Source organism: Candoia aspera, chromosome 1 (assembly GCF_035149785.1).
Source record: "Candoia aspera isolate rCanAsp1 chromosome 1, rCanAsp1.hap2, whole genome shotgun sequence".
Classification (NCBI taxonomy): domain Eukaryota; kingdom Metazoa; phylum Chordata; class Lepidosauria; order Squamata; family Boidae; genus Candoia; species Candoia aspera.
In genome coordinates this window covers 71,459,487-71,487,105 of record NC_086153.1, presented here as the reverse complement: position 1 = coordinate 71,487,105, position 27,619 = coordinate 71,459,487, and the positions used below count along the sequence as shown (strand labels likewise).

General features: G+C 38.1%; 1 protein-coding gene across 1 annotated transcript in view; it reads left to right on the top strand.

Moving 5' to 3' along the window:
- The window catches only part of RYR2 (ryanodine receptor 2), a 258,198-nt gene extending 231,067 nt beyond the window's left edge, over positions 1-27,131 (top strand). Inside the window, exons 97-106 of the mRNA XM_063292172.1 lie at positions 152-194; positions 4,430-4,563; positions 12,176-12,236; positions 14,950-15,096; positions 15,608-15,742; positions 19,948-20,104; positions 21,821-21,885; positions 23,485-23,585; positions 24,345-24,396; positions 25,900-27,131. Of these exons, the coding sequence (XP_063148242.1) occupies positions 152-194; positions 4,430-4,563; positions 12,176-12,236; positions 14,950-15,096; positions 15,608-15,742; positions 19,948-20,104; positions 21,821-21,885; positions 23,485-23,585; positions 24,345-24,396; positions 25,900-25,995 (991 nt within the window). The 3' untranslated portion in view covers positions 25,996-27,131. The remainder of the gene's footprint in view (positions 1-151; positions 195-4,429; positions 4,564-12,175; positions 12,237-14,949; positions 15,097-15,607; positions 15,743-19,947; positions 20,105-21,820; positions 21,886-23,484; positions 23,586-24,344; positions 24,397-25,899) is intronic.
- The last annotated feature ends 488 nt before the right edge of the window (positions 27,132-27,619 follow it).

Here is a 27,619-nt window from a genome sequence, read left to right as displayed (position 1 = left end):
AGTGAGGAATTATAAGTTCTGTAAGTTCCTTTATAGGTGGGGAAATCTTGAAAATGTCAGTAATGTTCCCTGTAAATTTGGAGTTTATAAAAGTATGTTTATTGATGTGAATGATACCTTATATTTAAATAGAATTTCTTTCACATCTTAGGTCTTTTCCTAACAACTACTGGGACAAGTTTGTGAAAAGAAAGGTAGAGTCTTTCATTACTGTTGAATTATATGTTTCATTTTTAAATAGTGTGGTCTAAATATCTGAAGTATATTATTTTCTACCATTACTGGGTTGTAATTATGAGCTCAAAGCCTTAGACGTAGCTGATCCATATTGAGTACCTATATTGAGATCCTTCTCCCAATTTTACATCAGACAGAGTGTATTGCTCATGCAGCTTGCAGCATAAGTTCACTGCTATCAGAAAATATTACCAATTCTCTGTTAAGGTGATTATTTTTTGTGTGTGTGTATGTATGTGTATGTACCTTTGAGTTAGTGTTGACTCCTGGCGACTGCCTGGACTAGTCCCTGCAATTTTCTTGGCAAGGGCTTAAGGTGATAGTGTTCTTAATATGCAGAATAGGCCCAATTGCTTCCTTTTCGCCTATTTAATGACAAATCAGAATTGGCAGTGATTAAATCAGATTAGATGTATTACTATAGTTTATACAGTGTTCCATTTCCAGAGACTGAGCAGCTTATAGAATTAATATAAGAAGATTAAGAATGAAAATCAATTAATACAATTATAATAAATCCAATATCAGTCTACAGTTTGGGAGTACCATTATTTTAATCATTCCCAAATGCCTTTTTGAAAAGCCTTGTTTTTATGGTTCTCTGAGTATGTGCTAAGGAGTGGATGGTCTAGATATTTGGGGCTCAGCTTTTCCAAGGGGGAGAGACCATCACTGAGAAGGCTCAAGCCTGTTGTCTCTCGTGATGGGACACTCAGCAAGTCCTTTCTCTTAGATCTTATTGGACAAACAGATTCAACTCAGAGAAGGCAGTCTTGAAGACAGCTAGGCCTATAGCCATGTAGGTCTTTAAAAGTGACACACAATACCTTGAACTGCACTTGGAATCTAACTAGCAGCCAATGCAGCTCCAATATAGTGGTGTAATATAGGCATCCCAGGCTGTTGCATGCTGTATCAGTTGAAGCATTCAGATGGTTTTCAGGGGCAACCCCATGCAGAACACTTTGCAAATAATCAAGCCTGCATGTAATAAGGGCATGCATGGCTGTGAATAAAGCTTCTTGATCTAGGAAAGTCTACAACTGGTACACAAAATGTAATTGTTCAAAGGCCCTCCTGGCTGTGACCTTCAACTGCTGTTCAAGCAGGGATCATGAGTCCAGGAGGACCCCAAGTTTCAGGCCATCTCCTGTTGGCAGAGTGCTAGAAAGCATTTGGCCCAGGAAAGATGAGAAAAGTCACACACCAGGCATTTCTATAAAAATAAATTTATTTACAGAAAGCACAAAAACATATTTACAGCTTCTGCATTCTCACAGGCTCTCAGAGAGGAGAGAGATCTCCCTCAGCTGCATACTCTCTACATGCCTACAGAGAAGGAAAACTGAAACTAAAACAAGTCCAGGCAAGGTTCCTCCCACTCAGTGCAACTATTAACATCTGAAAAGAAGACAATTAAATTCAACCTCCTCACCCGGCCAAAATCATTAGTTACCACAGTAACTTTAATCTGTAGCAGCAAAACAATATACCAATATCTCCTTCTGGGGAGGTGCTACTCTATCCTAAATCAAAGATGAAGCATCTCGACTCAATTGGCTTCCAAATCCACAGCCACTCTGTCTTGGTAGGATTCAGTCGAAAGGATTCTTTCTCCCTATCCAGATCTAACAGCCTCTGGGCATCAGTTCAGTAGTTCTACCAGATCTCCTCCCTGATGTGGGATGGAAGTAGATAAGTGGGCATGATGTCTCACCTTCTGCTTGTGGATTATCTTCCCCAGCAGCTTCATGTAGATAATAAGTAGCAGAAAGTCCTGTGATAGCATAGCTGTCAAGGGCTTGATCTCTTCCTGCCAGCCTCACAGAGTAGATCTGGCTAAGTCAGGAAGGACCAAACCACTGAAGAATGATGCTTACCCCTCCCCAGCTCTTGCACTCAGTCCAACACATTTAGAAATACTGTTCCTCTCAACCAGGCTTCAAGATAAGCCTGGGAGCAGTTTCCTACAAGCCTAGTGGCGTTGAAGGACACACAAAAACTCCTTTTTACAAAAAAATATAATTTATTTGAGTATATCCATTATACTATAGCTTGTATGTCACACAATTATTTTAATTATTTAAAACAAACATGTAAGCTAAAACTTGATTTAATGCATTTTAGTAACTACAGCCATTCCTTGTTTAGTGGCTACCTCATTTAGCGACTGTTTGCAAATACAACAGTAATTTAAAAAAAATCATTTTCCAACCAATGCACGCACTTACAACAACATTTCATGTACCTGACCAGAATGCATGCTGGAATGAGAGTAACACTGGTGTAGCTGTAAGAGAGAACTTCATCTAAATGAGGCAGCAGCAACCAGTGATCTTTGCAGTCTCTCTCTCTCTCTGTCGTGTGTTCATTTAGTGACCATTTTGCTTCTGATTTAAGGAATGGATTGCGGTTGCTAAATGAGGAGAATGTATACATTATTGTATTTTAAAAACAATACAATTATGTCCTTAGATTAAAATAAAGTTGAGTTGGCTTCGTTTATGACTTTTGCATGTTCACCTTGGAACCGGAGTTAGCATAGAATGGGGCTAAAATTTTCACGTATGACTCCAATCTCTCTTCAAACCAACATTCATTCATTCAGTCACATGAACAAGGCTTACGCACCAAGCTGATGGTACTTTTATGTTCAGAATTATTATCAGTTTGTGATTTAAAGAGGTATAATGCTCTTTCACTAGCTATAACATTACTGCTAGTCCTGGATGAATCCTCTCCCACAGATTTTCCAGCTCTTGTAGAATGTTTTTTCATCAAGCCCAGTGCACACACTTCTGCTAACAGGAGAAGCCCTAAGGCATGTCATCCTTCCCTCCTCGGCATCCAATAGGACAAAGAATATCCCACATCTAAATATGCGAATCGTCCATGCGAACTGCCCAGGGTCCCCCATGTGTGGGAGATGGGCAGTCATAAAAATATAAATAAATAAATAAAATATGATAAATAAATAAAAACATGAAGTTTATACATTTTTACATATATAATTAGGAAAAACACATATAAGCAATATACTTACTGACACAGTAGGAACTAGTGGTTAAGGCACCGGGCTAGAAACCAGGAGACTGAGAGTTCTAGTCCCGCCTTAGGCTTGAAAGCCGGCTGGGTGACCTTGGGCCAGTCACTCTCTCTCAGCCCAACTCACCTCACAGGGTGGCTGTTGTGGGGAAAAGAGGAGGAGGAAGGACTAATAGGTATTTTCCCCACCTTGAGTTATTTATAAAAATAATAAAGGAGGGATAAAAATTATAAACAAACAAACAAACAAACAATGCAATTAAATTAACTATCCAGGAACACCAGCTGTCCTTCCTTACCCTGCAGGAATGGGCTCACTCTAATTGTCTCTACCATCACCTCCTGAAGTTGCTTCCTGGTTGCCAGTCTTCAGTCTAGTTTTTTCCCTCTTGTATTTGCACCTTTCTCTTCTTGGGTTAGATCTCCAAATTGCTTCTCAGCTTCTCCTCAAAAGTGAACTTCCAGCTCTTCACATCATAATAACTTAGCTGACAATCCTTGTTCTAGTATTCTTTGCACAAAGCCTCATGTCTGCCCTTTTTCCCCTCTCGCTCCTGAGTAGTTATTAAGCTGGGGCGAGGGGAGGGGTTCCCTGCTATTTTCAAATACTCTTATTTCCCCTCCTTTCTATCTCTTCCTCTCTCCTCCTTTTTCCATTTCTGCCTTCCTGTTTCCTTCTTTTTCCTCCTCCTTCCTCCTTGCCAGACCCAAGGTTGGGGTGTTGTAGATGTTTCTGAGCTAATTGCCTCCTCCCAAATTAGCTTCCTTTCCTCCCTTCTATCCCACTTCCCATTGCCAGGCCTAATTTAGAGCCAGCAAGTCTAGGATAAAGAGCTTCCTGTCTATTCATATTATCTTTACCTGCATTTACCTTCCTACTCATTGTAGAAGACCCTGCATCCTGCAATCCAGTTTACAACTTCTCTTCAAATCACTGGGGTATAGAAGTTATATCTTGTCAAGACAAAGGTCCTTCTAGTTTGATCCTCTCTGCCCCATTATCAAATTTAGAGGTTGCTAAAAATATAGAATTTTATATAAAAGAATTGTAACTTAAATACATCATGATGAGGGTACTGGAAAAACTTGGGTTCAGATAGGAAGTAACATTTCAGAAAGAAAAATAATAGTCACTATATTGTTTCAGGTTATGGATAAATATGGAGAGTTCTATGGCAAAGACAGAATCAGTGAATTGCTGGGAATGGACAAGGCTGCTCTAGATTTCAGTGATGCTCGAGAAAAAAAGAAACCCAAAAAGGATAGTTCTTTATCAGCTGTGTAAGTATTTAAAATATTGCTTTAAAAAGACTACTCAAGCATTTCTTATTTGTTGTTGAGCCTTTAGCATTTCTCTTGCTTTTAATGTCTGACTCTTTTGGTGATTTATAGCCCCCTTTCTCAGATGAATATGAATTATTCTGAAATGTAAGTGCATGTGTATCTTCCACATAAATATCACACATATATATATGGTGAATGGGGGTGGGAAACAGTAAACTGGGAAATGTAGAATGGTATTGCAGCAACTGTGTTCTACAGAGATAGAGACAGAGACAGAGAGATATTGTATTAAACATTTTAATTGCAGTTTGTTGTTTATTCATTTAGTCGCTTCCGACTCTTTGTGACTTCATGGACCAGCCCACGCCAGATCTTCCTGTTGGTCATCAACACCCCCAGCTCCCTCAGGGATGAGCCCGTCACCTCTAGAATATCATCCATCCACCTTGCCCTTGGTTGGCCTCTCTTCCTTTTGCCTTCCACTCTCCCTAGCATCAGCACCTTCTCCAGGGTGTCCTGTCTTCTCATTATGTGGCCAAAGTATTTCAGTTTTGCCTTGAATATCATTCCTTCAAGTGAGCAGTCTGGCTTTATTCCTGGAGGATGGACTGGTATGATCTTCTTGCAGTCCAAGGCACTCTCAGAATTTTCCTCCAACACCACAGTTCAAAAGCATCGATCTTCCTTCTCTCAGCCTTCCTTATGGTCCAGCTCTCGCAGCCATATGTTACTATGGGGAACACCATTGCTTTAACTATGCGGACCTTTGTTGTCAGTGTGATGTCTCTGCTCTTAACGATTTTGTCAAGATTTGTCATTGCTCTTCTCCCAAGGATTAAGCGTCTTCTGATTTCCTGACTGCAGTCAGCATCTGCAGTAATCTTCGCACCTAGAAATACAAAGTCTTTCACTGCTTCTACATTTTCTCACTCTATTTGCCAGTTATCAATCAGGCTGGTTGCCATAATCTTGGTTTTTTTGAGGTTTAGCTGCAAGCCAGCTTTTGCACTTTCTTCTTTCACCTTCATCATAAGGCTCCTCAGTTCCTCTTCACTTTGCCTTTTCTAAACCCAACTTGTACATCTGGCAATTCTCGCTCCATGAATTGCTGAAGTCTACCTTGCAGGATCTTGAGCATTACCTTACTGGCATGTGAGATGAGTGCCACTGTTCGATAGTTTGAACATCCTTTAGTGTTTCCCTTTTTTGGTATGGGGATATAAGTTGATTTTTTCCAATCTGATGGCCATTCTTGTATTTTCCAAATTTGCTGGCATATAGCATGCATTACCTTGACAGCATCATCTTGCAAGATTTTGAACAGTTCAGCTGGGATGCCATCGTCTCCTGTTGCCTTGTTATTAGCAATGCTTCTTAAGGCCCATTCAACCTCACTCTTCAGGATGTCTGGCTCTAGCTCACTGACCACACCACACGGTCAAAGCTATCCCCGATATTGTTATCCTTCCTATACAGGTCTTCTGTATATTCTTGCCACCTTTTCTTGATCTCTTCTTCTTCTGTTAGGTCCTTGCCATCTTTGTTTTTGATCATGCCCATTTTTGCCTGGACTTTACCTCCAATATTTCTAATTTTCTGGAAGAGGTCTCTTGTCCTTCCTATTCTATTGTCTTCTTCCACTTCCGCACATTGCTTGTTTAAAAATAATTCCTTATCTCTTCTGGCTAACCTCTGGAATTTTGCATTTAATTGGGCATATCTCCCCCTATCACTGTTGCCTTTTGCTTTTCTTCTTTCTTGGGCTACTTCTAGTGTCTCAGCAGACAGCCATTTTGCCTTCTTGGTTTTCTCTTTCTTTGGGATGTATTTTGTTGCCGCCTCCTGAACAATGTTGCGAACTTCTGTCCATAGTTCTTCCAGGACCCTATCTACTAAGTCCAGTCCCTTAAATCTATTCTTCACCTCCACTGCATATTCCTTAGGAATATTAGTGAGCTCATATCTAGCTGATCTGTGGGGTCTTCCCTAATCTCTTTAGTCTGATCCTAAATTGTGCAATAAGAAGTTCGTGATCTGAACTACAGTCAGCTCCAGGTCTTGTTTTTACCGACTGTATAGATGTCCGCCACCTTTGGCTGCAAAGGATGTAGTCAATCTGATTTCAGTGTTGTCCATCTGGTGAAGTCCATGTATAAAGCCGTCTCTTAGGTTGTTGGAAGAGAGTGTTTGTTATGCAGAGTGAGTTGTCTTGGCAAAATTCTATCAGCCCATGTCCTGCTTCATTTTGTTCTCCCAAGCCATGCTTACCTGTAATTCGAGGTGTCATTTGACTGCCCACCTTAGGATTCCAGTCTCCCGTGATGAAAATAACATCTCTTTTAGGCGTGTTGTCCAGTAGGTGCTGCAGATCCTCATAGAACTGCTCTACTTCAGCTTCTTCAGCATCTGTGGTTGGGGCATATATTTGGATCACTGTGATGCTAGATGGTTTGCCCTGAATTTGAATTGAGATCATTCTATCGTTTTTTGGATTGTATCCAAGCACTGCTTTAGCCACTTTACTATTAATTATGAAGGCTACTTCATTTCTTCTGTGGTCCTCTTGTCCACAGTAGTAGATCTGGTGTTCATTTGATGTGAAGTGGCCCATTCCAGTCCATTTCAGTTCACTGACGCCCAAAATGTCTATCTTTAATCTTGACATCTCACCAATAACCACATCCAATTTGCCCTGGCTCATAGATCTTACATTCCAGGTTCCAATGGTGTGTTGATCCTTAGAACATCGGATTCGCCGTTCACCACCAGCGCCGTCGGCCACTAGCCGTCCTTTCGGCTTTGAGCTAACTGCGTCATCACGTCTGGGGCTAGTTGAACTCATCCTCTGTTCCTCCCCAGTAGCATTTTGACCATCTTCCGACCTGGGGGTCTCATCTTCCGATGGCATACCAACATATCTCTGGTTGTTCTGATCCATTGAGTTTTCACGGCAAGAATACTGGGGTGGGTTGCCATTACCTTCCCCAGGGATCGCATTAGTCTGACCTCTCTGTCATGACCTTCCCGTCTTGGGTGGCCCTTCACGGTTTAGCTCATGGCATCATTGAGGTGCTCAAGCTCCAGCACCACAACAAGGTAACGATCCTTTGCTGAAGTTAATTGCAGTAAATAAAAACTAATACAAACTAAACGAAGAGAAACAAAGTGCAAAGAGAGAATAAAAAGTGCAAAGAGAGAAAAAGAAAAAGAAAAGAAAGAAAAAAGGAAATGGTGAAATAAAAAAAGAAATTATACAAAGAAATGACTTCCAATCTTCATCACAACAAGTTTGGTAGTTCTTCACCCCCTGTAAGGTTACAAACAGGTATCTCTTCTTCCCATACCCCGTCCCTTATCTATAAGCAAATCCATAGGACATCAACTTTTCAATCCTAGTGTCAGCAAAAAGTGCATAAAGGGCTGCCAGAATTTCGTAAAAACCTGTCTTATTTTAACCTTGATCAAGTAAACCAACTTTATATTCCTTCCTTTTACCTCTGAAAATCTTAATCTTTAATTCATTCAAATATTGCTGTAGGATTTGGTCTCTCTTCAATTCATCTTTATCCCATCGCAAAGGTTTCTTTGAGGCTTTAACAAGCCTCTTTTGTAAATCCAGTAAAAAGACATTATCCAGGTCATTCTCTTGGTTTATCATTTGTATTCCCCCTTTATTTTTTAAAACTTCAGACAGCTTCTTTTGTATATCCAGTAAAGATATACAAATGACCTTATCTGGGTCATTCTCTTGGCCTGTCATTTGTTCCACTTTAAATGCCTTCTCTGTCTTGTAATCCACAGTTTTTTTTAATCCAATATGTCTGATTCTACTATTTCTGCATCCAGCAGGATTTGTTTCACATCTGCCATTCCTTCATTAACATCCTTTAGACATAGTCTATCATAGAGGCAAACATCGTTACTGATATTGTGGCTACTAATTTCTGGCCCCGTTCTTCAAAGATCTCCTTTAATATTTCAAATGTTATAGCATTTTGGGTCATTTTGTAAATCCCTATTCTAATAAAAACCAAAGGCAAGGTTTTTTTTTCTTTTTGCCTAGAGTCTTTAGTCCCCTCTAGTGTCCAGTTTAAGTCATAAGGCCTCTAATCTCTGTTATGACTGACAGTAGATGAAATAATTTTGGTTCCCATGAAAAGCTATTATATATAGTTAGTTCCAAAATCCTATAGTAAAATTTTCCATATTCCAAATTTGACTGTATCCTTAATTTATTTATAACTTTCTTGGTTCAAAATCTTATTTAGCTTTTTGCTATTTATTTCAAATCCTTTAAGTTCTTAAACTTATAGTTAATTTTTCTTTTGTTCAGAAATGGAGATAGACTCATCAGGTAGTAAGTTTTCAAACTTGTCATTTTGAAGATCTCTAATAACTTTAAGATAGTTAGGTAAGCAGCTTCTGAAAGTGATTAGAAGTGAGGCTAGCAAACTTAGTGTCCTTTAAAAGGCTCCACCGTGGCTGTGAGCTTTGTCTCCCAGCACTCAAACCCACAGGAGACAGCTGTCCTGCAGTCTCCTTGCAAAGAGCAGCCATCCAGAGCACATGTCCTCTCCTTGTTCAGAGAGGTTCTGAAGAACCAGTCTACTCACCGGTTCTTTGGTCTTTGCTGCAGTCATCGTCTCCACTCTCCATGGAGATGTGTTCCGCTCATCATGCCTCTACTGGAAGTCACAGCAACTGTGTTCTAATACCTATTTTGTTAATAATAATATTGTTATTTTGCATCTTCCAATGTGATATATACCATTGTTTATCAGCATTACAAAAATGAACCCAGTGTAACTGATCTCTGTGTGAAGTAATGCATGGGCATAGATCTGACATTACAGATAACAGTATTCACAAACTGGGAGTGGAGATGGAGGGAAGACACCTTAAAACAACTGAACTAGAATTCATTAGCAGGTTCAGCTCTATTTCCTGTAAAGTGAATACAGAAAAAGGCTTCTTACCATACTGCATACTGCATATTTAATCAGGGATTGCCATTGTGACAAGTAATTAGTAGTGCTTGTACCTTTTATATTTAATTCCATCTGTGAAGGATTATGCCATAATAAAGGAGTTTATTAACACATTTGTAAATTGGTTAATGCAACTCATTGCTTAGCAGTAAAATACAGTATATCTGGAAATTGTTTGGTTTTAACAAGCTAGATTTTTCAATTACTTGAGCAATTTATGACTTGCACTTTCAGAGTTTTCTAATGCTGACAAGGAACTGGAATAAAATTCCACTCTCATTTGTCCTGAGGAGAAATGGCAACTCATAGCTTTCAAAACAACAGCTATTACCACTGGTTATCTTGTCAGCATGAGTTCTTAGACTAGACCCGGTCATTAAGATTACGTACTATTGAATTGGAGGGACTTAAGTAAATTGTGGCTAATATATTCCATTAATTTAAATAAGTCAAAAGGATATGACTATTTTTAGCTGTACCATGGCTGATAACTGCCACTTAACAAGTTAGAGATAACAGAGTCTAGACTGACATATTATGTCATGGTAATATAAATTCACCCTGGAGAAGATGCTGATGCTAGGGAGAGTGGAAGGCAAAAGGAAGAGGGGCCGACCAAGGGCAAGATGGATGGATGATATTCTAGAGGTGACGGACTCGTCCCTGGGGGAGCTGGGGGTGTTGATGACTGACAGGAAGCTCTGGCGTGGGCTGGTCCATGAAGTCATGAAGAGTCGGAAGCGACTAAACGAATAAACAACAACAATATAAATTCAGTCTTCAGTGCTTCAGTGAAAGAGGGAGGGAAAGAAGAGATGAAACCTGGAAGTGTTCTCTGTTTAGTGTAAGAAAACCTCTACAAGAAAGACCGATCGCTTGAAAAGCACATCATGTTTGGTAAAGTCGAGGGCCAGCAGAAAAGAGGAAGACCTTCAATGTGATGGATTGATACAATTACCGCAACAATGGATGCAAACATTGGACCAGTCAGGCATATGGCGCAAGACCCATAGCATTTTGTTCTGTTATACATAGGGCCGCCATGAGTCACAAACGACTCAGTGGCAACTAACAACAACAACATCATCCAAAAAGCAAGAATCAGTGAAGCTTGTGTTAATACCAATGGTTCTAGGCTCTTCAGACATTTGCTCCTTGATTTTGCCTAGGTTGAAACTTTTTTCTGATCTTTTACTTCAAGATTCTGTTCATGACTTGTCTCCTTTCACTCATTTGTTGAAAACACTCACCCTTTTCCTCTGTTCCTATCCCATTATTTTTTAATGGCACTGGTAAAAAATACATGCTAACAGTTAAAACCAGCCTAAAAACTAAAGTCAGAGACAACCTTGAATACAAATTCATGTTGTGTTTGTGGGCATAATATAGAAGTGGTCTGCTACTGCTTGCTTCTGAGATTTTTTTTTTAACTTCCCAGGTTACCCTGTACCCACTGAAGTTCCTAGTGATTTCCCACTGAAGGCCTAACCAGGTCTAGGGCATATTATTATTTGTATTTATTGGGCCTTATATGCTGCTCCAATCCCCCAAGGACTTCAACCCTACTTACCTTTTCAAGATCAGACAAGTCACCCAGTTGGTTTTCATGTCTAAGGCAGGACTAGAACTCACTGTTTCTAGCTTCTAGTCCAGTGTCTTTAACCACTACACCAAACCGGCTTTTCATAGGAAGTTTGGAGATAGATTTCCCCCCTTTTCCTTACGTATTTTTCCTGTCAGCAGAGTCACTTCATAGTCTCTACTTATATTGGTGCTGAACAGAATAGCCTAGGAATACCTTATTAACATAAACTTTGTTAACATATTAGTCCTGCCTTTGTTTGTGGGGGAGGAGATTAACCCATGAATGGGTGCCTCTGTCTCACCAAACCTAGTAGAATTTATTGGAAATATCCCCTTCAGCAGACTAAGGACTTTCTAGGATTGAGATGACATACTCCTACAAATTTTTTCCCTTTTGTTTTCAGGTAGTGGAAAGGGAGGAACATTTTGAGAATGAGTGAGTAAAGTGGAACTTGACAGGGGAAGGCCTAAAGCAGAAATACAGTGATCAGCCTAGTCCATTAAAATAACAGTACAAAGGGGTCAAGTGCTGCTCCTACCCCAAAGTAGAAAGCTCTCAGCCTGTTAAGCCACATGGACAGAAAAAAGAGATTTAAGATTTGAATGTCGTGTTTCCTGTACATTACCTTTTACATTCTGCAGGAGCTGAATTTTTTCTTTAAAAGCTGTTCTAGAGCTTGCAATAAAACTGGCTTATCAAAAGCTGGGTCTTTCTGTCACTCCCTGTGAGGCTTCTAATTCCACAATTGCTTGTAGAGAAGTCTGAATGGGAGCCACCAACTGGCAACTGTCATATTAAAGTTTATTTTAACCAACCCGCCCCTGCTCCACACAATGGTATTACAAAATAGCATAGTGTCACTCTCACAAGAACTTCATTTCTTTTTTTAAGTGGAGGCATTTTATCTCAATGGTAGGGATTGCAACTGTATTTAAATGAATTCTGACACATCTGTAACAAAGAGGTCAGTGATGGATGATTCAACTTTTCCATATTTAATTTAGTCTTATTTCTTCTTTTCTGTGTGCTCTTTCAGGCTGAATTCTATTGATGTAAAGTACCAAATGTGGAAACTAGGTGTTGTTTTCACTGATAATGTAAGTATGTACTGTTAATATCAGTTAGAGTACTAAAGCAGAGAACTAGTTTAAATTACCTTTCAAAATTTTCCACTGAATTTATGGGCAAAGAAGTTGGATTGGTGGGTTCTCCAGATTTTTCCAGAAGACAAAATTCCTTAAGGTCACGATTCACTCTTAACAGCGACAATAACACTCATGGGAAAAGTTCCCTTAGGATGTTTTCTCTTGAGATTTAACTGGAGCATGAAAAGCCAGGGAAGCTGGAGATAAGCTTGAAATAGGACTTTCATACTTACCTTGGCCATCTCCAAAATTCTCTTCTCCTTTGAATTTTTAAAAAATCATATTGAATGAGAACTGGTTAAAAAAAATGTAGGATTTTTTTTTCTGCACAGTACTAGTTTAAAGTGGGAGATTTGGATATTTTAATGATCCACTTGAAACTGTATATCAAGAACCTGGGTGTAGAGATAACTATTTGATCATACATTTGACCTGATGTGCAATACACGTATCTGGATGCTAGAGAGAACTATGCTGTCCTGTATTGCTAGAAAGCAGACCGTTAACTCACGGTTTGTTTTTCCTCATGCTTTTCATTTCATTTGCATTGGTGAAAATGTAATTCATCACATATAAAGAATAGCCCTCAATAGCCCTCCTGGATGAAGCCAAGGCTATTATCTCTGTGGCCAAACACATGCTTCTGGATTGCTTACAAGCAGGAGACAGAGCCATATATATCCCTTCCCTAATGTTGTTCCCCTGCAACTGGCATTTGAAGTATGCTACCTCCAAGCCAGGTGGTAACATTGAATCTTCACTGCTAATAACCCTTGATAAACTTGTCCTCCATGGATTTATCCAATCCCCCTTTAAAGCTATCCAAGGCCAGATCCTATCATGTATGTGTGAAGTTTGGCTTTTCACCCAGTGTGCATCCTTTAACACTTATGAGTTGAACTGTATTTACTCTTTGGTTGACTATTCATCTGTACTGAAGAGATGCTTTTAAACTTTTTCACAATCATTGTTGGGTTTCACTACCCTGTTTCATCCACAAACTTGGGCAGCTGTTGTTTACCCCTAAATCAATATCATTTATGAATAAGTTCAAAAGCACTGGTTTCAACACAGATTTTTGAGGTAAATCACTTTTTACACCCCTCCATTGAGAAAGTTACCATTTATTCCTATACTTTGCTTTTTGTTCATTAGCATTTCATAAAACGACAGGTCTTCTTATCCCCTAACCACTAGGTTTTTAAGAACTTTTGATGAGGACTTTTGTCAAAGGATTTTGAAAATTCAAATACTCAGTGTCAACAAGCTCACCTTCATCCACCTCTCAAAGAATTTTGGAAGTTTAGCGAAGCAGGATTCTTTGTGGAATCCATGCTGATTTGCCTTCAGCAAGGCTTTTTCCTCTACATGCTTAGCTATTTTTCCTTTGGTTACCACTTCTACCTATGTACATGGAAAAGACATTAAGCTGACTGGTTTGTAATTTCCTTGGGTCCCTTTTTAAAGATTGGTGACGCACTGGCTATTTTCCAGTCTTCTGGCACTGAGCCTGATTTGAATGATAAGTTATACAACATATATTTGCTAGGTGGTCACCAATTTCACCTTTGAGTTCTTTCAGATCTCTCTGGTGGATGCCATTAGACTGAGTAATTTGTTGCATTGTAGTCTCTTAAGATATCCTAGACTATTTTCTGTTGTTAATTTAGCTTGCTTTGATTGTTCCAATTCCCTCTTTGAGAAAGTAAATAGATTCAGGTTTCTGTCTATATCTATCTTGGGTAGTAAAGATAAGTGCAAAGTATTCAGTTTCTCTGCAATTCTATATATCCCTTTCACTCCTTTGTTATCTAGCAACCTTCTGGATTTTTTGCTGACTGCTTCCTTGAATATGTTTTGCCCTATGCCCCTTCTCTCCCCTCCCCTGGCCTTATATACACGTTTTCTGCCAGAGTTTGTGCTCCTTTTTGTTCTTTTCATTAGGGTGGACTTCCCATTTCGAAAGGAAATCTTTTAACTTTTACACCTTTCTGAACAGTAATTAAAGTCTTTTCCTGGACTCAGTTGATTTTTCTTAGGTTGTGGAATGCATTCTGTTTGAATGTTGAAGTGGGCTACTGGCTATGAAGCGTTCTCTTGCAATAAACTAAGAATTTTATCTTTATCCTTGAGGCTTTTGGCTACTTTGCCTTTAAAGAACTACTCTTTGGGGGTTCTTTCTGAGTGATAGATGTCCATTGAATACAATGATATACAATTAATTGTCACTTGTGTTTCTGTTGAAACACATTGAAAAATATTCCATTCTGTTTTGACGAGTGAATACTGTATTCATAATTTCAGAGAGGAAAATATTGCAGAGCTCAGTCTGGTTGAACTCCTGCAGGAAATGTGAAATATAAATGTAACAATACACCTAATATAGTGTGTAAGATCATGTGATGACTTCCAACCAATAGGATGAATAAGATAATAAAGTTATGCATACCTTTATTATCAAGACTGTAAAAATAGATGTGTCTGTGTTTTACATAATGCATCACCCGTTTTATTCTTTAAAGTTAAAGATGCAAAATATTTGAAAAATCAATTAAAAAGTAAAAAATCTATTTGGAAGTTGTGATTACAGGTATGGTACAAAGATGTTTTTATCTGATTGTACGTTCTTTTCTTACACCTGTTTTGTTCCTTTCCTTCTAAAAAGTCTTTTCTGTATCTGGCCTGGTATATGACCATGTCAGTCCTTGGTCATTACAACAACTTTTTCTTTGCTGCACATCTCCTTGACATAGCAATGGGATTTAAAACATTACGAACTATTCTATCATCAGTGACCCACAATGGAAAACAGGTAATGGCTCCTTATTCTGTCATCACCTTTGTGAAAAATCGCATGCCACCCTAAAACTAGGTGTACAAAGAGGAACAGTTATACTAACTATGAAAGAAATCAGAGAACAGTAGAGGAAATGTAAGAAACTGACTTACACTTGCAACTCTACTTTTGCCTCATTTCCATAATAAGGATTCCAGATGCATTTGACCTAGCAATCAAATTTAGGTTTACTCAGATCTGCTTTCACTTCTTTTCAATCAGGATTATCTCCAAATTGGCATGATTTCAGTTGCGCCCTTATAATACAATTGTCCATATATCTGCTCACGTAAAAGACTGTAGTCAGTCTCACTCAAATTCAGTTGGAGTTATTCCCAGGTAGCAGAAGTTTATTGCCTTGCTTTATATCATTTGTAAATTGTTTAATATGAAATAGAAATCAAATGAATCTTCTGATGGTTTTTAAAAAATAAGTTTACAATCAAGGAACTCTGAAATATTTGTTAATTTGTTACTTTTTTTTTAGCTTGTACTGACTGTGGGATTACTTGCAGTGGTAGTTTACCTATACACAGTAGTTGCTTTCAATTTCTTCCGCAAATTCTACAATAAGAGTGAAGATGGAGATATGCCAGATATGAAATGTGATGATATGCTAACGGTAAACTTTACTTTTGTTCTTCTTTTCTATCTTGTTGATGTGATTCTAAATGGATATATTTTCAAGTTTGGAAACAGTTTCTGTTCACAAAACACAAAGGGATAGATCAACAACCTGTGCAACCCTTCAGAATCCCCCCTATAGATTTTTAGGAAACTCAACAAATGCTACATCACAGGAGCAGGTATTATATTCCACCTAGTATGATGGCCATAAATAAGCCCAATGATTTCACCCAAAGGCAGGGGTCCCCCCATCTCTTTTTTTGGGGGGGGTTCCTTTGAGTCAATGTTGAGTTCTGACAACTGCCTAGACATGTCCTTGCAGTTTCCTTGATAACATTGTCAGAAGTGGCTTTCCAGTACCTTCTTCCTTTGCCTGAGAGAGAGTGACTTAGCCTGAGTCACTCTGCTAGCTTCCATGCCTATGGCAGGACTGGAACTCACAGTTTCCTGGTGCTTTTAACCACTATATCAAACTGTCTCTCAAACTGTGATTACATTTCTATAAATTAATGGAAACATCACCTAATAACAGGTGCCCAAAATTTAGTGCTGCTTCTGGCATTGGTGATTCTAATATGAGTACAGACCTCTAAATAGTTAACCTTGTTGAATTGGATATTAATCTGAGAATCGAGAAAATTTAGAGATGGTTAGCACTTATTTTTGTCAATTTGTATGGGATTCAGGGTAACATATACATTCACTCTTCTAAATGAATATACTACTATTATGTTAATTAAAATAATAATAAGTTTACTATATAATAGCAATTGGCTTAAATCATTACCTTTGATTAGTCTGTCATATGTATTATGAGATATATACCCTTTGTTAAGTCATGCTAAATTAATCTAAGGTTTGTCTGACCAGTGGGCAAATTGTTCCATTGGGCCACATGTGTTTCCTGTCTACCACCATCAATGTTATTGGCAAAATAGCAGATTTTCAGTGGCACAATGGTGGTATGTGGTTTTGTTTAAAAAAAAAAGACATAGTAATGGATACATTATGCTTTTGAGAGGCAAACACACCATTTCCATCTTTTATCTCCACCAACTCCCTGAAAAACATTTTTCAGCCTCATCGATTGGTGATGTCAGATATGCTCCGTAGAAACAAATTTATCTGTATTTTTTAAACAGTGCACTTCCCCTAGCCAGAAAAAGCCTTTCCATTAAAGCATTTTGTAGCAATAGGCTGAATTCTGACAGCTTACACTGAATTTTAATAAAATTTCTTTAGCAAAAGCTGTTACATTCTACTTGGAAATAATGAAAGCAGATTACATACTGGGCTCAAAACATTCACACTGATCACTTACTGGACCGAAATATAGTCATGGACAGTATAATTTTTTTCATCTAAGATTCAGATGCTTTTGTCCTTTCAGTGGGAATGAGGAAGATCACAAAGAAAGGTCTGACACAGAAAAAGCCTACCCTAAAAGCCACAAAATACAGTAAGCAAGAAGTAGCACCCTCCTTGTCAGATAGTCCTGTTTAATTGCAAAAGAGATTTTGGCTTGGACACATACTAGAAGGAAATAAAGAGAGCAGCTCTCTCTGCCAGATTACAGGAGACTCCACAAATAACATATTTGCCAGAACTAGGGTTCATCATAAGGCCATAGTACTAAATCTAGTCAAAACAAGTGGCTGAAGTCCTTCAATCTGAAAAACCCAGCAGTCATCCTGTATGTCCAGATATCTCATGTCTACTTGAACCATATAACTCATATAATTCAAGGACAGAACTGTTGCATGAAGTCCTACAAATATAATAATCTAAGTATATGAAGTATACAATAAATGTCCTATTTCCTCAGTCCAGACCCATAAATTCATGGATTTACTAGACTGTCATCCAATATCTACAGGCTCCATGAAGAACAAACAAGGAAATAACAAATAATTTGTAGTGCCGTAAGTAGAATGTTAAAAGGTGTGAGGTTTTTATTTTACGGCCTAATTTCAGAAACTCACAGCACAAGCCACGATGGATATGTGAAGTTCTTTATTAGGTCTTTACCTCAGACTGTCAAAGCCACAACTGGCTCCACTTCCTCCCACCTCCCTCCTTTGTCCTCTCGCCTTTTCTTTGTCCCACCCCGTCCTCTGCAATGACAGCTTGCGTGATGGTGGCCTCTCAGTCTCTCAGTTGTGAATGGGGTTGATGCCATCTGCTCTCTTCTTATCCCTTGTCCCTTCATTGCTTGTAGTCTCTCCTCTATCCTTCCTTCCCTTTGATGAGTAAGGCTAGAGCATCCAGGTGTAATTAACCATTGCCCCTGGGTTCTCCATCCTTACAAAAGGGTTGTTTGCAAACTGCAGTAGGCCCTTCCTACTTCCACAAAGGAACTGCAAGCCACTTGACTGGAATTGCTGTCAATATTTACATATGTAGAAGTTCAGATGAACAAGTGAATTGATTTATACTGAGTCAGAACAGCTTTCCAAGATTCCAGATAAAGAAGTTTCCAGCTCTCTAACCCAAGATCCATATATCTACATGTAAAGAAGTTTATCAGCGTTTTCTAAATCCCTTCTTAAAATTCAGCATTTCTTGGTTTTTCAACTGCCCCAAAATAAAAAGGTTTATATTCAGTGGTATCATACAAGAAACCGAAAGACAACAATTTAAAGGGAAATTGTATGCTACAGATATATTCACATAATCTTACTAGAAGATGACCCCTGTACAAGTGTCCCTGGTTAGACTGATAATTATATGCACAGCTGGATGTGGGTTATCTCCAGTTGAGGAATGTGCAGTGTGGCAACAATCAGACTTTGCTACATCTTGGCTGAAGAGGCTCAAAATGTTTACACTGATCACTATCAGGGGCTATTCCACAGTTACTGTAGTAGCATCTATAGCTGCCCTACAAGAGACATCTAGGCAAGAGCTGCACAGCAATGTGGTGGGCATGATTCTTAACACACAAACAAGATGTTCAGTCCTGTGCAGATGTTATTTTCAGAAGAGAGTCTGTCTTTATTGGCTCGTGATCCCTTGAGCCTATTGCCAGGCAATTCAGCTTGTTGTTGATCATGTCCATAACCCACAGAGACAATTAATTAAGAATTGGTTGCTTATCTGTAGTAAGATTTTTCATCCATGAATTTACACAATCTTTGTAAGGTGGTTGTCTTGTTCTTTCAGCTCCAGGGATTGTAATGATGGTTCTCACCACTGAGGGAAATGGAAGCATACTTTGGATGGGTGGGCAGGACTCTCACCAAAAGACTTTTAGCTCTGGAAAGTTCTGAACAAAAACAGTGAGCAGGTGCAGAATCTATGTTTGTGAATTCAACAGGCAACCGCTCAGAGAATCTAAGCTACACATAAGCAGCCCAGTTGTTAGCACTTTATAAGTAAACCTGTTCAGACTCAAACATACCCTCCATCATATAACACAAGAAGATTAAAACATCTTGAATGAATCACACCTTTCATTACATCTGAACCAAGAATTGTAGTTAGTTTAAACTAATTAGAATGAGCTTAGAACAGAAATCATAGAGTAACCTTGGTTTATGTTAGTAAACCACAATTTAACCCCATCACAGGTTATTGGACTTAATGACAAATCATTGTTAGCTTAAACTGGAAAGTGGAGGCCTTCCAGCTGTTCCTTTAGTGTGCAGCAAAGCACATAGGAAGCCTAATTGTTTCAGGGAGAGAGCTTTTTTTTTTTTTAGTTAAATTACTGGAACATTCTCAAGCTTCTCTCATGATGATTACCCCTGGCTTCCAAAATAAATAGATTTCATGTTCCTAAATATAAAAGCAATTGAAAATGCCTTTCCCCACCGTTTTGACATTGCCTCAAGTAGCCCTATGTAAGTATATGAAAAGTTTGCTCTAGCACTTAAGATGCTATTGAGCACTTGAGCTTCATTAGTGAAGCATAAGTGTGGTTTGGCATTATGACAGTTATCTTTCAAAGCTTTCTCTGGAATGTGAAACACTGATTCTTTTGTTTAATGGGCCCACACATTCCTCTATCTTTGCAACCACTCAAGTATCTGTAGGTTTGATGGTCAAAGATTAAAAGACTGGCTGAGTCACGGCAAGAATTCAGTTTCCCTCCCTCCCTCCCTTCTGAATTCTAAAATAAACTAGTAACTATTTACAAAAATAGTTGGTTCTGCAAAATATACTTTTTAAACTATGAGTTTCTTCTCATGTTGCTTATAGTGCTATATGTTTCACATGTATGTGGGAGTACGTGCTGGTGGTGGAATTGGTGATGAAATTGAAGATCCCGCAGGCGATGAATATGAAATATATCGAATCATCTTTGATATTACATTTTTCTTCTTTGTAATTGTTATTCTACTAGCTATCATACAAGGTATGCTTTCATTATTTTTTATCAGTTGAAATGTTTTATTTATAATTACCAAGATCACCCTTTCCTAACTGATAACTGAAATCTACTTTTTTCTCACAGGATGAAATGTGTGGTGAAATATGTAGTATTCCTGTACCTGATACATTTGCTTATGTTATTCAGTCTTTGAAATAGAATAATCTCAGGTGGAAGACTAAAGGCAAATTCCTCTAGGTCAATGCAGCAAAATGAATTCTAGAGTTAATCCCTTCTTTCTTGGTGGGAAAACAATTTTGGAGGCCTTTACTCAATCCCTTATGAAGCAGTTTTTTTCCATGAACTGAATGGAAATATAAAATGGAAGAAATACATTCTAAGTCAATTTTCTTAAAATGAGGAAGACTGGTACCTTCCTCTTGTAGAGTAGACATAGTAAAGATTCTGAACTCTTCAGTTTTAAATCTACCACAAGATATTATACCAACCACATCAAAGAATTAAGGGCATTTTCTATATTTCTTTCTTCCTTTGCTCTGATTCTGTATATGTAAATTTCCACTTCTGTATGCAAATTATTAGAAAAGGTTTACTTTAAAATAAAATGTAATTGCCTTTATTTTGTTATCTTTTACATTGCTCAAACTTGATTTTGAGCCATACTACTTGTTGGCTTTATCATATGAAATGTCTGCAGCAATTAAGATGTTTCCTTTCTGTATGAAACGTCTTGCTGAGAGAGAGGAAGAGTTGAAAGTGAAAATAGATACATACACATATGCGTACAGATATACATAAGCATACACACATGCATAGACATTCTTTCTCTAATTATTAATTGTATCAAGACAACTTGGATTTAAATGACAAACAAGACCATTTCATCTGCAGGGAGTTCTCTTTTTTTCTTACGAGAAGCAAATCAAATAAACATGGGTAACAAGTCTATTTTGAAATTAGTACTAGGGTTCAGGCTAGAGATTTTTGTCATTTGATGAGTCAAATCAGATCCCCAGGGTTTTTTTCCCCCTCTCTCTCTGTGGTTTGGTAGGGTAGTCAGTTACGTACCATTATAAATAAAGTGGCAAAGGGTTTCATTCATTTTACCCCCTAAATGTTCTCTTTGGGGAGGAGACTTCATCATAATGTAACCTGGTTCCCATTGGCCCATTCTAGCAATTTTGGGGAATACTGCCAAACTGCTGAACGTTGCAGCTCCTTAACCTCTGACCTCCTTGAAGCAGGTCAAAATTTTCTTTTGTTCTTTAAGTATCATGAAACTCTGCCACCAAATCTGTCAAGACATGCCGTTTTCCTCATCTGTATTTCAATTTATCCCCAACCTTCTCAAGGGCTATAGAAGGTTTCTCCGTTTATCATGAGTGACAAGTGGCCTCTTAAAATGGGGGAAATTGTGTCTGCATAATACATAATCACTACACAACAATGCACATAACACTTTGGAACTGCTTTCAGAAGCCAGTGTATATCACAAGAATTGTGTTGCTATGGAGCAGTTCAGTAAAGCTGTCAATACAATATCTAACAGTTTGCTGCATACTATCTAGCTATTATGTTTGAAAATCTCTACCATATCGCCACCATTTGAAAATCTCCATATTTTCAAAAGTACATGGCACTTTGTGGTGAAGCATGAAGCTTCATATATAGCATTAATTTGTTGATTTGGCAGTTTTTGTCCTAGTTCCTCAAAAGTTTAAATTATAACCTTATTACCAGGTTTGATTATTGATGCATTTGGAGAATTAAGAGATCAGCAAGAACAAGTTAAAGAAGACATGGAGGTAATAAATTTCTGTATTTCCTTATGGTCCATACAATATTTCTGCAAAATACTACTCCATGCAGTGGTCAGAAAATAGTTTCCTTCTTTTAATTAAGAATAGAATTGAGATGCTGAAGGCTGCAAAATAGTTGGGGCCAGATCACTCCTGTGCATGGGGCTAGATCTGATTTGATCATGTGCTATAGAGTTGTTGACTCTTAGTGTTCACATATATAGATTTTCTCCATATCGATCTATCCCTAACCTGGTCTTTTAGATCTTCCAGCGGTTCACCCATTGCCACTATAACTGAGTCCATCCACCTTGCTGTTGGTCATTCTCTTCTCTTTGTTTCCACCTTTCCCAGCATTAGAGCCTTTTCCAGAGAGCTGGGTCTTCACATAATGTGTCCAAAGTAGGATAATTTGAGCCTGGTCATTTGTGCCTCGAATGAGAACTCTTGGGTTGATTTGTTCAATGATCCATTGGTTTATTTTCTTGGCTGTCCACAGTATTCTCAGGACTCTTCTCCAACACCAAAATTCAGAAGCATAAAAACTCTTCTTATGCTGCGGCTTCAAACTTTGAAGCCAACAAGACAGCTCTCTGTTTAAAATAGGAAAGAAGGGTTACGTTTAAATGCGTGTGTGTCTATCTATAAAGCACCATCATTGTCGTTATCAGTAGAATAGGCAAGCAGGTGATCTTTTTGGAGTGAAGGGATGGAAATTATTCTTTTAAACCCAAAAGTGGGCTGAAAAAGCAAGGAGATGGGAGAAGGTGGGAGAATCCCTTTCTTTTTTGTTTTTAGTCACGCCACCCAACTACACTACTTTAAAATTGAAACTAAAAGAACAAAACAAAACTTAAATGCATTTGGAGAATTATGAGATCAGCAAGAACAAGTTAAACAAGTCCCTCTTCTGGGGGGGTGATGGGCAGTGGCATAATTTGAAAAATCAATCAATCAATCAAAGTGGGTTTAGTGGTTGTCTCAGAGTCAGGCAACCAGATATACTCACCAGCACTAGCATCAGAAGCCTTTTACAGGTCCCCTACAGTAATTCTTTGCCTTGCTCTCCAAATTGGTCATCAAAAGCAGGCACACCCAGAAAGCCTCCCTCTGATTATTAGCTGCTTAAATACCTGGTGCTTCAAATCTATATCCCAGAGCACCTCTCCCAAGCTAAGCCTATAGCAATAGGGACATGGAGAATCCACAGAGGGGAGGGGAGAGTAAGAAAGATCCAGGTGGCAGCTTTGATCATAGTTATGGCTGCAATCCTGATTTTTTTTTTTAAATCCTCCCCATGCATGTGCCTGAGTAGGCTTGTGATTTGTCCCTGCTGCTCCACTGGCCCAGGAAAGAAAATTCAAAAGATAGTGCTACCACTGCAAGAGGCAAAATAGGGCAGTAAACTCAAAATAGGGCCATCTGAGATAAGCACATTTTGTTCTGTGATGAAATACTGAAATACAGGCATAGAATACTCAAAATGCCGGCTTCAGGCTCAAAATCGTTCTTGAAGAGTGTGGAACTTTGCATGTGCACACACACAGAGAGACTGAAATTGCAGCAAATATGTTAACAATATATATCTTTTTAAATTCTTTTTAGACTAAATGTTTTATCTGTGGAATAGGTAATGATTACTTTGATACAGTGCCACATGGCTTTGAAACACATACTCTACAGGAGCACAACTTGGCTAATTATCTGTAAGTACATTATTTTTCTATGTAAACACATTTATATTAATTTTCTGTAACCACTTTAAGGAAATTAAGCAAGTCAATAGTTTGAACCTTCGGCAACTTGTAATTTCTAAACATAAAGAGCACATATTAGACATAATAGTTGTATATTCAGCAACAGATAAATGTGTGTGTGTGTTTTGATAAAGCACTTATTTCTGAAATTATGTTCTAAATTTGAGGACTGAATCTGGAAATCCAGAAAATCTCTCCAGCACAAAGACTGCTAAACTGGCAATTCAGAAAACACATCCTATAAATCCTATTATATTAAATATGTGTAAATCCTTAAAGTATGCCTGGAACTTAGGCATGATTTACTTTATTTCTGGATTGTGCTATCGTTAATCTGCTAGTAATGAATTATAATACTATTCATTGTATGTTCTTGAGAATTCTACTGACCTGAAATTAGATCTTGTTTTAGCTTCTTGGTTTGGAGAGGTCATTTCAACCAGAGCTTCTTAGTTTGTATGTCATAAAAACCTGCAGTTCAAGAAAGTTTGATGGGAAGAGGGCAGGAAAGAGTCCATACACATACGGCTTATTTTTGATCCAGTGAACTTTGATGATTGTCTGAACTGGATCCAGGCTACCAATTTGTAGAATACTCAAAATAGTTACATATCCCAATTATAGGAAATAATCTATGTATTAATTTGGATATTATCAATAATAATAATAACTATCCATCAGCAATCATTTTTTTGTCCTTTATCTTAGATTTTTTCTGATGTATCTCATTAATAAAGATGAAACAGAACACACTGGTCAAGTAAGTCAACATCATATTTATCATGGAAGTTATAATTGTTATTTCTTTGGCTCTTAATGATTCAAGCAGTGCTAAGACTCCATATCCTTCCATACTACAGTGTTCATCTGAGCCTCGCTGAATTAGCTAGATGCTTGAGATGTGAATGTGCATTTTGAGTAATCCTCCTTAATCTTCAAGATCATGGTACCCCAAACAATATATACGCAAGGCACACCCACAATTGTTCCTCTTAAAAGAAAAAGAAAAAGCACGGCTGTTGGAGCTGTGGCTGGAGGATGTGATGCCAGGATGCAATGTGGGCAGCTGAGGCCTTTGGCATCTTGCTGCATCTCTATTTCCAGGCATGGCCAAAGGAAACCACAGCAGCAGGGTCAGCAGACTGAGCCTTGAATGTAGCTTTGCCTGAGGTGCCAGCTAATGCAAAATGTTGTCACAGGTGCAGTCTTTGGGCCTCAGAGGTGAAGGTCCTCTATTTTTGTCTAGACTAGGTTTGGCCCATCCAAGGATGGCCAAGGTTAAGCAGGCAAAAGGGCACTGCTTTAGGCTATCAGTTGAAATGGGTGTGCTTGATGATATGACATGTTGGGAGGCTTTGTGCTGGAAGTGGAGGGAAAGGCCACAGATTGGGCAGCAGACCAAGAGTTCATGGCAAGTACTGGGTACCTGCATCATATCGGCGCTCTTCAGGGGCCTCCATCATGTTCCTTTCAACCCTTCTACATATTCCACAGGTATTTATCTGGATGTATCCTATTTCTACTAAATTGTGCAACCTGTGTATTTTCTCTTTTTTTAAAAAAATAAAATTTTAAAAAGCAGACAAATAAATGAGGAAAATCTAGGGATGCACCAAATGTCCCCTGATATTTTCAATGCAAGCCTTGTACTTTTGGGGTCCCCTTATGAAATTCTTGTATTTTTTTTCCACATTTCTTCACAACTACTTCTGCTTCAACACTATCACTTGTTCAATTACACAATTTTATTCTAATCTACTGTTTTACCCTACTGTGAGATATTATTCTGAAAGCAGTATGAAGATCATCTTATTATGTAACAATTCGACATAGCCAGTCATATAAATTGCTGACATTAAGGAGGAAAATCAGAAAAGGCAAAGAACAAAGAGAACCTTTTCTAGACCAGTTATACTGATGGCCACAATCAAGGAAGCTAAATATGAACATTGTTTTATCTTTTTTTTTCTGTACAGAGGGTGTACTCTTCGCAATTGCCAAACATTTAATTTTTGTTGCAAAATAGTTTCTGTTTTTAGCTCAACTTTAATTGAAACAAAAATCTTGAATAATATACAGTATTTCTTATCCTGAGAGGGAACAGGAAGAAGGTCTACTTGCAACTGATGCATGAAGCCTTGTCTTACATAGTTTGGAATATAAACAAAGTTTCTATAATCATTTCAAAGTTATTTACCGTAAGGGCTGAAAGTTCCGGATGAGCATAGAAAGATGTTCTAAAGTTATCTTCTGTGTTTTACAGGAGTCATACGTGTGGAAAATGTATCAAGAACGATGCTGGGAATTTTTCCCTGCCGGTGATTGTTTCCGAAAGCAGTATGAAGATCAGCTTAACTAATAATAATTGAGGACCATCCCTTGAGATTCCATCAACACCTTTCCCAATTCCTTTGGGAACATTCATCAGATTTTCCAGACCTGTTAAACAGTGTGCTGTTTGGAGCACCGAAACCATTTTTTTAATGACTCCTCTGTTCTTTTTTCTTCTGATTTTGCTTTGAGAACAATGAGAACTTAACTCTGGCAAGAGAAGAAAAAATCCCGCATAACAAATCCCCATATGTCACATGAACACATATACACAAAGAGACTTGTGACAGATTTTTTTTTCCTTCCGAGACTGCCTGATGACTTCCTTAAATAGGAGAACATATGTGGAATAATGTGATAGTCACATTTCTTCAGTCATTTATTTCATCATCCTGGAAGGAATTCTGTGGTTCACAGAGGGCTTTAAAGGATTCTGGGGGACACTAAGTTGTGGGGAAATAGTGCCTTACTATATGTAGGTTGAGCTATGCAGAAGATGAGTGCATGATGACATCTTATATTTTCTTTATCTGTCCTCTCTTTCCTCCCAGTTTAATATTTATTTTGTCTTCTGGAGGGACTTCAGTGGGATTTGGTTGTGCACACCTTTTTAATAAGATGATGGCGTGTCTCAGGATAAAAAGTAGTAGTTGGGTTTTTTGTCATTAAGTTAAATTCACAAGAATCTTCCTCTTTCACTCTTACACTTATTTTGGTAATGCTGTGATGCAGCACTGTAACTTTATGAAATCTTTGTATGAAAACAAAAACACTGCAGAAAAAATGTTAAAAGGAATTATTTCATTGCATGTTTATTATGCAAGTTTAAACAACAGAAAGCAACCTTTTGAAGCAAGTTGATCAACATGAAAAAAAAATCACAATAATATTCATAGTAATCAAGTGTTGTGGGCTTTATTGTACATTTGGAACCAGTGTCATCAACCCACAGTTATGTATGTATTATGAACTTGCCAGTAGTTTGGTTTCATTTTCCTTTTCTGTTCCTTTTGTTGCTGTTCATTTGGCCATTTGTGATCATTAGTGGAATTAAAGCTTTTCTTAAGTCAGTTTTTAAAATCAAAGGTAAAGCAATATCCGTTCAGGGATTTCATTAGTTGCATCATGAAGCACCAAGAATGTGTAACACTCCATGTTGAGTCCTTTTTGGTTGTAACACCAATCAAATAAAAAGAAAGATTTGGAATGGAAGTAGAGCAGTTTTCCTCTCGCTTGGCTTCTTTGTGAGATCATTTCAAAATGAAGTGTTTGTGATTTTGTTTTTTGGTGAAATTGTACAGAAACAACTAATGTGTTGTTGGTTGCTTCTGTTCCCCTGAATTTTCCACCTTTTTACATTAATTGCAAATTATTTGCTTTAGGGTACAATAAGATTTATTGATTAATTCTATATCTGAAATGAAGAAAGCATCTTGTGGTATCTTAACTTTTAAAAAGACTTTCTAAAATCTGTTTATCAACTGGAGATTATATTTGAAGTATCTGAGGAACTGGACTCTAACTGACCAAATCCTATGTACCATAATAAATTTGCAAGTTTTTAAGAAGCCACAAAACTAGTTATCATAGGGGAAAAAATTAAAAAATCCAGAAAACTTGTCTATCATCTAGTAGTAAACTGATTGGTCTGT